This window comes from Schistocerca americana, chromosome X (genome assembly GCF_021461395.2).
Source record: "Schistocerca americana isolate TAMUIC-IGC-003095 chromosome X, iqSchAmer2.1, whole genome shotgun sequence".
NCBI classification, from domain to species: domain Eukaryota; kingdom Metazoa; phylum Arthropoda; class Insecta; order Orthoptera; family Acrididae; genus Schistocerca; species Schistocerca americana.
Window position 1 is genome coordinate 431,806,830 of NC_060130.1, and position 13,411 is coordinate 431,820,240.

Below are 13,411 nucleotides of genomic sequence, written 5' to 3' on the forward strand. Positions count from 1 at the left end.
GGAAATGAAGAAGCTTGTATAGGATAGAGTGGAATGGAGAGCTGCATCAAACCAGTCTCTGGACTGAACACCACAACAAGAACATGTATGATGTAGCAAATTCAGCTCGTAATCACTTAAAAATTTTCACTTTAAGTGAGAGATTGCAGTACTTCATTTCATTTACATGGGTGGTGTCTTAAATCCTGTTTTAGTAGACATGTAAAATTTTAACAAATAACCAGTACGAATTAAACAACGGTAGGCTTCAGGTAATTTAATGTTGCTATTCTGTCTGACTGACTAGTTGACAGTGTAAAAATACAGGTTACTGGTGGGACTACAGTAGGACAGCATAGGTTATCTTCAATCAGAAAGATTCCCCGCAATTAGTTATAAAATGATATTTATTAAAGCTGAAGAATTACTCATCTTAATGATGCTGATTTTTGTGAAAAGTCCAGTGCAATTAGACATTTGAAATTATTACAAGTCCTCTAAAATATTAAAGTCCTGTTACTGTGCCTCTGAGTGATGCCAATGTAGAGTTCAGAGCTGGACTATGATGCCTACGGAACCCAAGTCTCGAAGACGATGGATGAACACTGCAGCGTGTAGATTCTGTAGTAACTGGAGGTTGTACATGACTCGGGGCACTAAACACAACTGTCTGCCGTAGCTCAGTGCTCCGGCATTTAACGAGGCACTACACACGTGATGCCCATGGGTAGGCAGCTGTGGCCCCCTGGTGGACCTCGGTATGGTTTGTACTGCCAACCCGTACAGCTACTGTGTTATGAGTGTTTTGAGTGTGGCTTATTGATTGTGGTGCAGTACTCTTTGGAGTTGTCACCACAGTTATTTCTTATAAGAAATAACTTCTGAGCACACTGACAACATTGAAAAATAACACCAGGAAATATTGTTAAAGGAAAATAAAGAACTATAAGCTATGAAAATTTAAAAAAAAAAGGGAAACTTCACTGCTAGCAAATCACCTAACAGCCTAGATTAAAGTCATGAAAGTTATTAACACCAGTTTTTTGAAAGATAATTAAATGCAGTACTAGAAAGTTATCAAAGAAACCTTGGTTCACAATGGAACAGTGATGTGTACAAAATAGTCAGACCAAGAACTGATCCAGAAAAATTTTCATGTCAAATATGGAATATTTTTAACATCTCGACTGCCTCAAAACCACCACTGCCCACATGGCAGTCAATGTGTTAACAGGGAGACTTGAAAAGAAAGTGAAGATATTATTCAGTTTAGAGAGAATGAGAGTATTGTAAAAAAATAATCCATGTGTAACGCACATTTTTAATAATTGCCTTTTAAGAATAGTGTAGAAATTTGGCACAAATACCATATTTGCCCAAGTATATGACAACCCTGAATATAAGACGACCCCCCTTTTTTAAGAGACTCTTTGAGAAAAACTATTTTTAACGTGTTTATGACTGATCAAAACTACAGACTATCCGTGTAAAAAGTCAACATTATACCTATTACAAACTTATGCAGTTTGTTGATTGCCTATATTTTGTTAATACCAGGAGAAATAAAACAAACAAAAAGAAATGGGAGAGGTTGAAAATACCGCTTCAGTCGTAAATTTTCTTTATTTTCACACGACCGGTTTCGGACCGTTATGAGCCCAACTTCATGTATCGTGGTACTGGAAAAACCAAAAGAGGGGAGATAATTTTCACACGCCGCAACACACATAAAAAACAAAAAATTGTACTATTGCTGCTAGTTATTAATTGGCATATTATTTTCTGAAAGTATAGACTGTAAGGTTTCCCTACTTCTCTTGTTGATCAGTAACGAGATCTTGCAAATAGGAGCGGCACATGTACATGTTCTTTTAACTGATGGCTGTGACGCGGTGTTCCACGGTGCCACTTATATATCCCCACTAAATTTAAAACTTGTTTGCCACTTATGTAAAAGAAAAGTTTCATTGCACTTTACGGCATATATAATAATTTTATTTCCACCTTACACTCAATTTCACTAAAGTTCTGTACCGAAATGATCAAGACGCTCATTTACTACGCATAGTGCACTTTTCACTTTTTTCGTGTATTTTTTATGTATTTTTTGTTTTTTTCTTCATTTTAAATGTAAACTACTAAATTCAAATTGTGAGCGGCCGGGCTAGTGGCCACGCGCTCTTCTCTCCGTCAATAGATGGCAGCACTTTCGCCACTGTGGTTTACCAATTTGCCTCCGCATCGGCTACTCCCTCATAGGTAGCACAACGCGCCTGGAACACGCGGCGCTCGGGGACCACAGTACAGCGTAAGTGTCGTGAAAGCATTGTATATTTCCCTACCCAGGCAGTCGTCCGTAGTACTGCCTGGTGCTACTTTCGCATTGACATAGGTTTCACAGCACCTAGCCCGACCGGCGGTTTCGAAATGTTTTTTGAAAGTTTATAAAAATAATGTTCTATGTTTTTTATGTGTGTTTCGGCATGTGAAAATTATCTCCCGTCATTTGCTATTTCCAGTACGATACCGGAAGTTGGGCCCATAACAGTCCGAAACCGGTCGTGTGAAAGTAAAGAAATTTACAACTGAAGCGGTATTTTCAACCTCTGCAATAATGCTCGGTTGCGGATTTTCTCCTAACGAGATTGTTTGCAAAAAGAAATGGTTACATTGATTTTTGGCTTTGCTACCTTTTTTGCTTATTAAGCCTGCCATCTGTGGTATCATTATTTATAATAATCCTCAGCGTAATAGTCCAGTTGCGAAATTTATATCTTCGTTGTCACAAATATTTGGCTGTTTCTTAAGAATACAGTATGTTGCAAGTTTTGAGGTTGTTGTTACAGTGGGACTGAAGACGCATCTGCGTTATCCAAATACATAGCGTATTTCACTTTTATACTGACGTGAGAATGTCAGATCTCTCACTAGCTGTGTACAACCAGCTCATGACAGAAACTGTTTCATTTCCATCATGCTTTACGGTGAGCAACGACAGCATTTCGGCATGAAATTTGTAAGTATGCTATGGCCCAATCTAGATTTTAACAGTCTTCAGCATAAATGTATACTATTGTTGAGTATTTGTCCAATTTTAGTCACTTTAATTCTGACCACAAATGGATTTAGGAAAACTGCATTTTAAACGTAGTAAATGTTCGTAAAAGCCAAAGCACACAGCATGGATTACCATGGTTGGTAGCTTGATGAAATTTGTTACCCACTCACCACTCCCCTCCCTTCACTCGTCCTAGTTCTCAGCCAAGCTTGTATCACTGTTCCATTTCCAACACTTTCGTAGTGCTGGGCTTGAGCAACTGTGAATCACGGACTGCAATATCTTCTAGGATTCATTTCATATATAACAGCTGCAACTAATATAAATAGAAATGTCCATTTGTTCAAAATTTTAAATCTCCCAAATTTCAACAACTGTTTTAGAATTTTGGCAAAGCATTGCATTCAAATACATGTTAGTTTTTATGTACCTACTGGACCACCTTCTTATATAAACACGTATTTAATATAGAAAGGGGAAACATTGCCAGAAATCTCGAAAAGTAGGCCTACTTGTCTGATTTATGAGGGTCATTCAATAAGTAATGCCCCACATTTTAGTAAAAAGTCGTTAATATACATAGACAAATGTTCTTGTTGGTAATTCACATTTGATGTTTGTTTTGTGTGCAAGTGAAGTATCGAACCGTTATTCAGATGGCAGAGCCATAGTATAGCGTCAAAATGGCGTCTACATGCAACTCGCATTTTAAGCAGCCTGCTGTTATTGTATTCTTGTGTGCAGAAAAAGAAATCAAGGTGACCATTCATAAATGTTTGTGTGCGGTGTATGGCGTCGCTGCAGTTGAAATGAGTACAGTTGGGTGATGGATAAAGAAAGTTACAGCCTCAGAAAGTGCAGAAACAGAGCTCCATGATCAGCCACGCTCTGGACGTTTTGTCCCAGCCACTGCTCCAGACATGCTGAATCGTGCGGATGCCATTGTTCATGCTGGCCGGCACATCACAACTCGACAGTTGGCTCTACAGTTGTCAGTCAGCATTGGAAGTGCAGCTTCAATTATCGAGACTGTCGGATATTCAAAATGGTGCTCACGATGGGTTCCATGAGTGCGCACAGCAGACCACAAGATTCAAAGAAAGGCCATTTCATCTGAATTGTTGGTGCTTAAAGATTCTGTTTGGGGAACACACTTTGAAGATGATGAGAGTGTCAGTCATGCAGTGAAAACATGGCTATGCCTACGGGACAAGAGCGTTAACCGGCATGGAATACATGCTCTTCCACAACGTTGGTGTATTGCTATAGAAGTGATGGAGATGACATAGAAAAATAGGACATGGACAAGACCTGTTGATGCATATTATCACCAGATTCTGACTCTTAACAATAAATATGTTCTGAGAAAGAAAAATGTGGGGCATTACTCATTGAACGACCCTTGTAATTCAGATTTTTACTTGACACTCTATTGAACGTTTGGTCATACATTCCAGCTACCTCTCTAAATAATTGCCACCCTGATGTAGACATTTGTTGTGGCGCTGGATGAACTTTCCAGTAACCTCTTCACAGAAAGCAGCTGCTTGTCTTTTCCACCAATTCTCTAAGCTGGTCTGCCTTTTGTTGTTTGTGCCAAAATGTTGTCTTCGTAACCCGAGGTTCATGCGAGCAGAGATGAACATTGGAGGGAGCTAATTATGGGCTGTATTGTGGGTGATTAAAAACTTCCCATTGAAAATGCTGCAGGAGCGTCTTCATTGATGCAGAATTTGGCTGAGAATTGTCTTGAAGGAAGAAGCACATGACATTTATGTTATATGGGCAGCACAGCTTCAGGCAAAATCTCTCACCAGATCCACGTACTTGGTGGGAGACACTATTGTTTTAGGCATTTGTAAGTGATCACTTTGTGCTCTGAACTGAAAAGAGCTATTTGAAGTGATCGGCACACACATGAAAGACACTGCCCAACTCATCTGTGTAAAACTACGTTGAATTTTTACTGTGGTTTCCATATCGCACCAAATCATACCCTCCTTTCTGAATTCGCCTTGTAGTATACATAAAGGGGAAACATTATCAAAAATGTATAAAATTTCTTGACCAAATTACTTGATATTTTTACATGATACTCAAATGAACATTCAGATGGACATAGGCCGTATACTTTTTTAAACAACAAGTAACATGTTTTCTGTTAAAACCAACTAAGAGGAAGAAAATGCTGCGCTTTGCTCTGCCGTGAATATCGGCGGTTTTCTTTCCTTTCTCACACTGTTTCATCTACCACAGTAGAACATTTAAACTGTTAGCATAATTGTTTCTACCATACATTTTCTTTCTCATTATACATATTTTTAAACAAAAATTGTATACACAACAGTGTGCTGTTTTGTTTTCTTCCTCGCAGGCAGTTTTCACAGAAAATAGAAAAATTGTATTTCTGGCTTATCAACTTATGTTTACAATGCTACTACAGAATCTAAATTTGCAATAACAATAAAGAAGGCTCAATATCAGAGAGGAGTAAATGAACAAAGAAGGGATGGAGGAAATGGACAGAGAAAGAGTGAGGGGAGAGGACAGAGAATGGAGGGGTGATGGACAGAAGGAGGACGAGGAGAAGGAGGAGATTATGACACATATCCCATTCCCATATATAGTTAGTAATTGCAAAGCATTGTGGATTTGCTAGTACGTAAATAAAAGAGCAGAGTCACGATTCAGTTCAATTCTCAAACTTTCACTCATCCTGTGATCTAATGACGTATGTTGGTACTATCTCCTTGATGATTCTTGCCACTGTAATTTATTCTCATGATAACAGTTACAGTCAGTTTATTGCGCTCAAATTCATTTGTTACACATTTAATTCTATATTAATTTTCTTTCTTGCTTCACCTGAAAGTCACCATCTTCTAAAGTGTATTAAAAGCTAGTAACATTTTTACCGTGTATTTTGCTTTGTAGATAGTGGCCTAATTTCTCATTTGCAAACTCACTTAGTAAATCATTACAGTCTAGCATAACCAAATAAAATATTGAGTTGGGTTCACACTCGAGTAATGGTTTTTGAAGCAAACATTTTTGCCTGTGAATGTTACCTTTACTTATAAAACAGCAAACATGTTTGTATGCAGTATCCATACATGTATGAGAACTCTTATTTCAAACCCATTCAGATACAACAAGAGTTTGTAAGACAACAGAATTTAACACTGTTTCCTCCTGTGTTTCACAAAATTGTCAACATTTAAGCGGAGCAGTAGATTGTTGTAGTACTTATTTCATAGTTCCTTGCGTATCCCTTTCACATGTGACACATGTGTCAAATGTTGCTACTGTTCTAGCAAGGCCAATATTGCATTGAGCACTTCGGTGTATTGGGAAATCTCGAGCCTGTTCGAATGCAAGTATCTTTTGCCCAGCCCTACCCTTCCACCTTCTTCAAAATAAATATGCACATGACCTTTACCTGTAAATGTATGGCGTCCCCTACATTCATCTATTAAGTAATGTAAAAATGTTGACCCCAGCAGCAATAGTTTAATCTGTGATTGTAAGATGACCTCATATTTTTTGAATGATGAATTTCGGAAAGAAAAGTCCTATAATTGGGTAAATATAGTAGTTCAGAAGAGAAAGTAAACAGTACACTGAGGAAACAGGACAGAGGACATGTAGTGACATAAAACTTGGTATCTCATCCAAATCTGAAAGAAATATCATCGTGACCATATAAGTAAAGGCCCTCTAATATTGTATACATATTGCATAAAAGCTTTACTCTCTAATATGTCATGTTTGTGGTTACTTCTGTGAAGCATTATTAAATCAGGATATTTTACCAGAAAAAAATAAAATATGCCATTGTTAAGCCTCTCTATAAGACGAGTGACTACACAGGTAACAATAACAACCATCCAGTGCCACTTTTTACATAATTTCCCAAAGTTTTGAGGAGTGTACTTCAGGGATGACACCCACAAGTGTAGGAGTGGGATATTTATCCAATCATAGTTTGGGTTGCAAAAGGGCCACTACTGAGGCAGATAATATATACATTTACCGAGCACAAAAAATCCGTAAGGGATGACATGATACTAGTTGGAATCTTCTGTGACTTATTGGTCTGTCATAATACTTCATTAGAGAAGTTAAGTTTTTATGGAATATGTAGTTCAGCACATGTATAGTTAATATTTTTTTTTATTTAGGAAATGAAACACAGGAGGTTAGTTAGGTACTCTGACTGTGTGGAACTGTTTGAAAAACTGGATATCCTTACTGCACGAGGTGGGTACATTTATCCATCTATGGTGTGCATATCATGAAAAACAACAGGAAACAGAAAAACAATGACAGAACAAGGGCCAGCATGTATTTATGTTTACCAAGGAAAAACAGAAAACAGAATATTGGATAAAATTGTAAAAGAAATTGCCCAAAGAGATTAAAAAGATTACTAAAACACATCTATTTAAAATGGAGCTAAAATGTTCTCTATAAGTAATGCATACTACAGAAAGATTACCTAGAGGATTCAGAATTATGGTTAATAAAGGAAGGGGCTATTTACAATACTCACATTTTAAAACTGTAATGCTTTTCCAAGAAAAGCATGTGCCAAGATCTATAGTGCAGATATTGATGTCTTGTCATTCTCCTGACACCAACACCTCACTCATCATGTTGGGATACTGACTCAGGACATAGAGACAAGCTTGGGGAATAGTAGTGTGTTTACCGGTCTGGAGACAGTTGTACAAACTCATGGCAGTTAGTGCAAGGGTTATAACAATGAGTTTTTGGTTCTGGAGTCACCAGCGGGTGTGCTTGATGTCTTCAGTAATGAAGAACAAAACTGTGTTTTTATTGTAAGTTATCTGGAACAGATTGTGTGTAAATCAAAATAACATTGTACAATAGGAACCAACCATATGAGGCAGTACAGCTAGTAAGACACAGCCCCATATTCGGGTGGATGATTCGTGCCCTGTCTGGCCATTCTGGTTTAGATTTGCACTCATTTTCCTAAAACGCGGTTCCTTCATCAAGGCCACAGCTGAGTATCTGTTGTAACCTCAAGGCACACATCGTATTTATGTGTATATATACTGGGTGTACAAAATCTAGGGATTGATCAATGAGAGGATACGGAACAAAAATGTCTAATGAACTTATTTCCGGAAATGCAGGCTTTCCATGCTAGAGACCATTTATTCAGTCATACATTGTTACAGAGACTGCAGTCCAATATGTGCTGTACCATGCAGACACTGTTACAGTATGTGTTGAAAGTGGTTTCCATGTACCTTAATGTGTGCTTCTACTTGCTGAAGCATGTTCTGTCTCACGCATTCACATCGGCCAGGCTGCAAAGTGCCAAGGCAGCAGGAATACTCTACTCCAGTGTCTCCACATCTGGAATGGACTCTGCCTACATGGTACTTTTGAGATGGCCTCATAACCAGAAATTGCACAGGTTGAGATCCGGCGATTGAGCAGACCGTGCAACTGGACCCCCTTGCCCGATCCATCGACCAGAAAAGACACGACTGAGATGTGTCCAGATATTAAAGGCAAAGTGGGTTAGAGCACCATCATGTAGCAGCCACATAACCTTTCGAATCATCAATGCCACTTCTTCCAACAGGGAAGGCAAAGTTACTTGCAAGAAACACCAGTAGTTCCGGCCTTATCTATTAATAAGAATGGTACAGTACCTTACTACCTATTATATGTTCAGAGCAAAATAATCTTCCCAAACTGTTAATTTGGGATACATATAAATGTTTAGTATTTATATTTTTCTGATAACTATCATAAAGACAAAAGATTATCTCATAATAGTGGCTCTCAACATCTCTCTCTCTCTCTCTCTCTCTCTCTCTCTCTCTCTCTCTCTCTCTCTTTCTCTCTCTCTCTCTCTCATGAGCACGCGCGCGCACACACACACACACACACACACACACACACACACACACACACACACACAGAGAGAGAGAGAGAGAGAGAGAGAGAGAGAGAGAGAGAGAGGAAAAGGGGAGGGGGGTGGTGAGTGAAATGTTCATCTCATTTGGAAATCAGAAGACAAATGAAGCTGCCAAATTAATCTCTGTCAGTGTGGCGAAGGACTGAAACTAGCAAGTAGAAAATTATGTAGCAAGGAACATACTTTTGTAATGAGCTCAGCTTTGGAAAACAGTTAGCGAGATGTTCTGCAGCAGAATTCAGAATTTGTTTGACAATATGCCAAATGCATGTTCTTGAGTGCTCTACAAATTCTGGAGTTCTTTTTTCAGGTGTCATGTCCCATTCAGGATATGGTTCCTGTACACTCCCTTTTAATGTCAAAGCATTGCCTGCCACAAACATTTAGGGACATAATGTTCACTACTTGGGAGTGGAGACTTTTTTGGCAAATTTAGTGAGCTATCCATAGCCTCTTCGAAGAGACAATCTCTGAATATTGTACCATCATACATTCTGCTATTTCTGCCAATATTCATAAACAAAAATTTATAACTATCATCTACTAACGCTAAAAGACCAATGATGCCATTGTCTTTGTAGTTTCTGAATGATGAACACTCGGTATGCATGGGCCTGAACTTGATATGTATCTCATCAAGTGCTCCAATGCGATTAGGGAATTGCCAGAGTTTGTGGAACATATCTTTAAATATCTTCCATTCAGCAGGATAATGTGGACACTATCACATTTTATTTCACCGTTGTACCATAACAAGTAGAAACTCCAAGCAAAAATGTATTAGCAGTTATCTTGGACTTATGTTTATAGCCATATCTTCTATCACACTTGTTACATCCATCAAAGTCTCTAGTGTCATCCATGAAAGTGTACTGTTTGCTATTTGTGTAGAATGAGCTAGATCTTTGTGTTTCTCATTGCTCAAAAAGCAGTGTGACAGCAGGCTTAGAGATGCTTATTAAACATGTCTCAGAATTACACTCTAATAGAACTAAATTAGATGATAAATGAAAATTAAGTTTGTATTTTGATTATGTGTGTTACCAATAATTCACTTACCTTCTTGAGAAACATAATTGCCTGACATGTCACTATATCTTTCTTTTGAATTAGAGGCAAGACCATAAGAAGCAATTCTTCAACTATTGGCAAATCCGTTTCTATAACATTTGCTAAGGATGAAGGACCTTGTACCCTATTAACATGAAATCATGTGTAACAGTCATTATTGGTATACTTTTAATGTCAAATTGTAATAAAACCATGATACTTTACAAATTGAAATAAGGTTTATGCAAATTAGACCCAATTTTCTATGAAGCATAGAGAGCCCACCTACTCCTATATTTCTCCTCGTAATCCAAGATTCTGCCCATTCTTTCCTTCTTTGCTCATTAGCATGGGGTTAGCACCAAAACAACTAATAACTGTAGTTTGCACTGAATAAGTGCACTTGAAGTGGACTTGTTTGTTCAGTACAACCGGCAGCAAGTCACGATACAATTTGCAGCTGACCTTACACTGTGTGAGAGGTTTAGCATCGGAGGTAACTGTCACTCCTTTCTGTTAACTGGCAGCCAAGTGCACCAGCTAGCAGACTTATGGCAAATCTTAACTCCCAGTAAGATGGGCTTAAGGTAAAGTTGTTCATAATGCAGGCAATTTCTGTTGTTGATGTTATATTTAAAATGCTGATAACATTTTCAAATAATGCTTGATTATTCACAATATACAAGCTGTTGCTAGTAGGCTTAGTTTTTAAAACATTCGTCTACAGGAATTTGTTGATAGAGACCTAGTATAATCCATTTTCCAACTTTTCATCACCAAAGTCAGAAATTAGAGCAAAGAATGCTGTGTTTGCCAGCAGTGTTACCTGTCCTCGCTGACTGTGCCAGCAGTGTCACCTGCCCTCGCCTTGTGTGCCAGCAGTGTCGTCGCCTGCCCTCGCTGAGTGTGCCAGCAGTGTCGTCGCCTGCCCTCGCCGAGTGTACCAGCAGTGTTACCTTTCCTCGCTGACTGTGCCAGCAGTGTCGCCTGCCCTCGCCGAGTGTGCCAGCAGTGTCGTCGCCTGCCCTCGCCTGCCCTCGCCGAGTGTGCCAGCAGTGTCGTCGCCTGCCCTCGCCGAGTGTACCAGCAGTGTTACCTGTCCTCGCTGACTGTGCCAGCAGTGTCGCCTGCCCTCACCGAGTGTGCCAGCAGTGTCGTCGCCTGCCCTCGCTGAGTGTGCCAGCAGTGTCGTCGCCTGCCCTCGCCGAGTGTGCCAGCAGTGTTACTTGTCCTCGCTGACTGTGCCAGCAATGTCGCCTGCCCTCGCCGAGTGTGCCAGCAGTGTCGTCGCCTGCCCTCGCCTAGTGTACCAGCAGTGTTACCTGTCCTTGCTGACTGTGCCAGCAGTGTCGCCTGCCCTCACCGAGTGTGCCAGCAGTGTCGTCGCCTGCCCTCGCTGAGTGTGCCAGCAGTGTCGTCGCCTGCCCTCGCCGAGTGTACCAGCAGTGTTACCTGTCCTCGCTGACTGTGCCAGCAGTGTCGCCTTCCCTCGCCGAGTGTGCCAGCAGTGTCGTCGCCTGCCCTCGCCGAGTGTACCAGCAGTGTTACCTGTCCTCACTGACTGTGCCAGCAGTCTCGCCTTCCCTCGCCGAGTGTGCCAGCAGTGTCGTCGCCTGCCCTTGCTTAGTGTGCCAGCTGTGTCGTCACCTGCCCTCGCCGAGTGTACCAGCAGTGTTACCTGTCCTCGCTGACTGTGCCAGCAGTGTCGCCTGCCCTCACCGCGTGTGCCAGCAGTGTTGTCGCCTGCCCTCGCTGAGTGTGCCAGCAGTGTCGTCGCCTGCCCTTGCCGAGTGTACCAGCAGTGTTACCTGTCCTTGCTGACTGTGCCAGCAGTGTCGCCTGCCCTCACCGAGTGTGCCAGCAGTGTCGTCGCCTGCCCTCGCTGAGTGTGCCAGCAGTGTCGTCGCCTGCCCTCGCCGAGTGTACCAGCAGTGTTACCTGTCCTCGCTGACTGTGCCAGCAGTGTCGCCTGCCCTCGCCGAGTGTGCCAGCAGTGTCGTCGCCTGCCCTCGCCTGCCCTCGCCGAGTGTGCCAGCAGTGTCGTCGCCTGCCCTTGCTTAGTGTGCCAGCAGTGTCGTCGCCTGCCCTCGCCGAGTGTACCAGCAGTGTTACCTGTCCTCGCTGACTGTGCCAGCAGTGTCGCCTTCCCTCGCCGAGTGGGCCAGCAGTGTCGTCGCCTGCCCTCGCCGAGTGTACCAGCAGTGTTACCTGTCCTCACTGACTGTGCCAGCAGTGTCGCCTGCCCTCACCGAGTGTGCCAGCAGTGTTGTCGCCCGCCCTCGCTGAGTGTGCCAGCAGTGTCGTCGCCTGCCCTTGCCGAGTGTACCAGCAGTGTTACCTGTCCTCGCTGACTATGCCATCAGTGTCGCCTGCCCTCACCGAGTGTGCCAGCAGTGTCGTCGCCTGCCCTCGCTGAGTGTGCCAGCAGTGTCGTCGCCTGCCCTCGCCGAGTGTACCAGCAGTGTTACCTGTCCTCGCTGACTGTGCCAACAGTGTCACCTGCCCTCGCCGTGTGTGCCAGCAGTGTCGTCGCCTGCCCTCGCTGAGTGTGCCAGCAGTGTCGTCGCCTGCCCTCGCCGAGTGTACCAGCAGTGTTACCTGTCCTCGCTGACTGTGCTAGCAGTGTCCCCTTCCCCTTGCCGAGTGTGCCAGCAGTGTCGTCGCCTGCCCTCGCCGAGTGTACCAGCAGTGTTACCTGTCCTCACTGACTGTGCCAGCAGTGTCACCTGCCCTCGCCGTGTGTGCCAGCAGTGTCGTCGCCTGCCCTCGCTGAGTGTGCCAGCAGTGTCGTCGCCTGCCCTCGCCGAGTGTACCAGCAGTGTTACCTGTCCTCGCTGACTGTGCTAGCAGTGTCCCCTTCCCCTTGCCGAGTGTGCCAGCAGTGTCGTCGCCTGCCCTTGCTTAGTGTGCCAGCTGTGTCGTCACCTGCCCTCGCCGAGTGTACCAGCAGTGTTACCTGTCCTCACTGACTGTGCCAGCAGTCTCGCCTTCCCTCGCCGAGTGTGCCAGCAGTGTCGTCGCCTGCCCTTGCTTAGTGTGCCAGCTGTGTCGTCACCTGCCCTCGCCGAGTGTACCAGCAGTGTTACCTGTCCTCGCTGACTGTGCCAGCAGTGTCGCCTGCCCTCACCGCGTGTGCCAGCAGTGTTGTCGCCTGCCCTCGCTGAGTGTGCCAGCAGTGTCGTCGCCTGCCCTTGCCGAGTGTACCAGCAGTGTTACCTGTCCTTGCTGACTGTGCCAGCAGTGTCGCCTGCCCTCACCGAGTGTGCCAGCAGTGTCGTCGCCTGCCCTCGCTGAGTGTGCCAGCAGTGTCGTCGCCTGCCCTCGCCGAGTGTACCAGCAGTGTTACCTGTCCTCGCTGACTGTGC

The 13,411-nt window shown here is 43.1% G+C and overlaps 1 protein-coding gene across 1 annotated transcript in view; it reads right to left on the reverse strand.

Annotated features, from left to right (window-relative positions):
- LOC124556060 (uncharacterized transmembrane protein DDB_G0289901-like) overlaps positions 1–13,411 on the reverse strand; it is a 29,506-nt gene that overhangs the window by 13,440 nt on the left and 2,655 nt on the right. Inside the window, exon 2 of the mRNA XM_047130089.1 lies at positions 10,056–10,191. Coding sequence (XP_046986045.1) covers positions 10,056–10,191 — 136 coding nt within the window. The remainder of the gene's footprint in view (positions 1–10,055; positions 10,192–13,411) is intronic.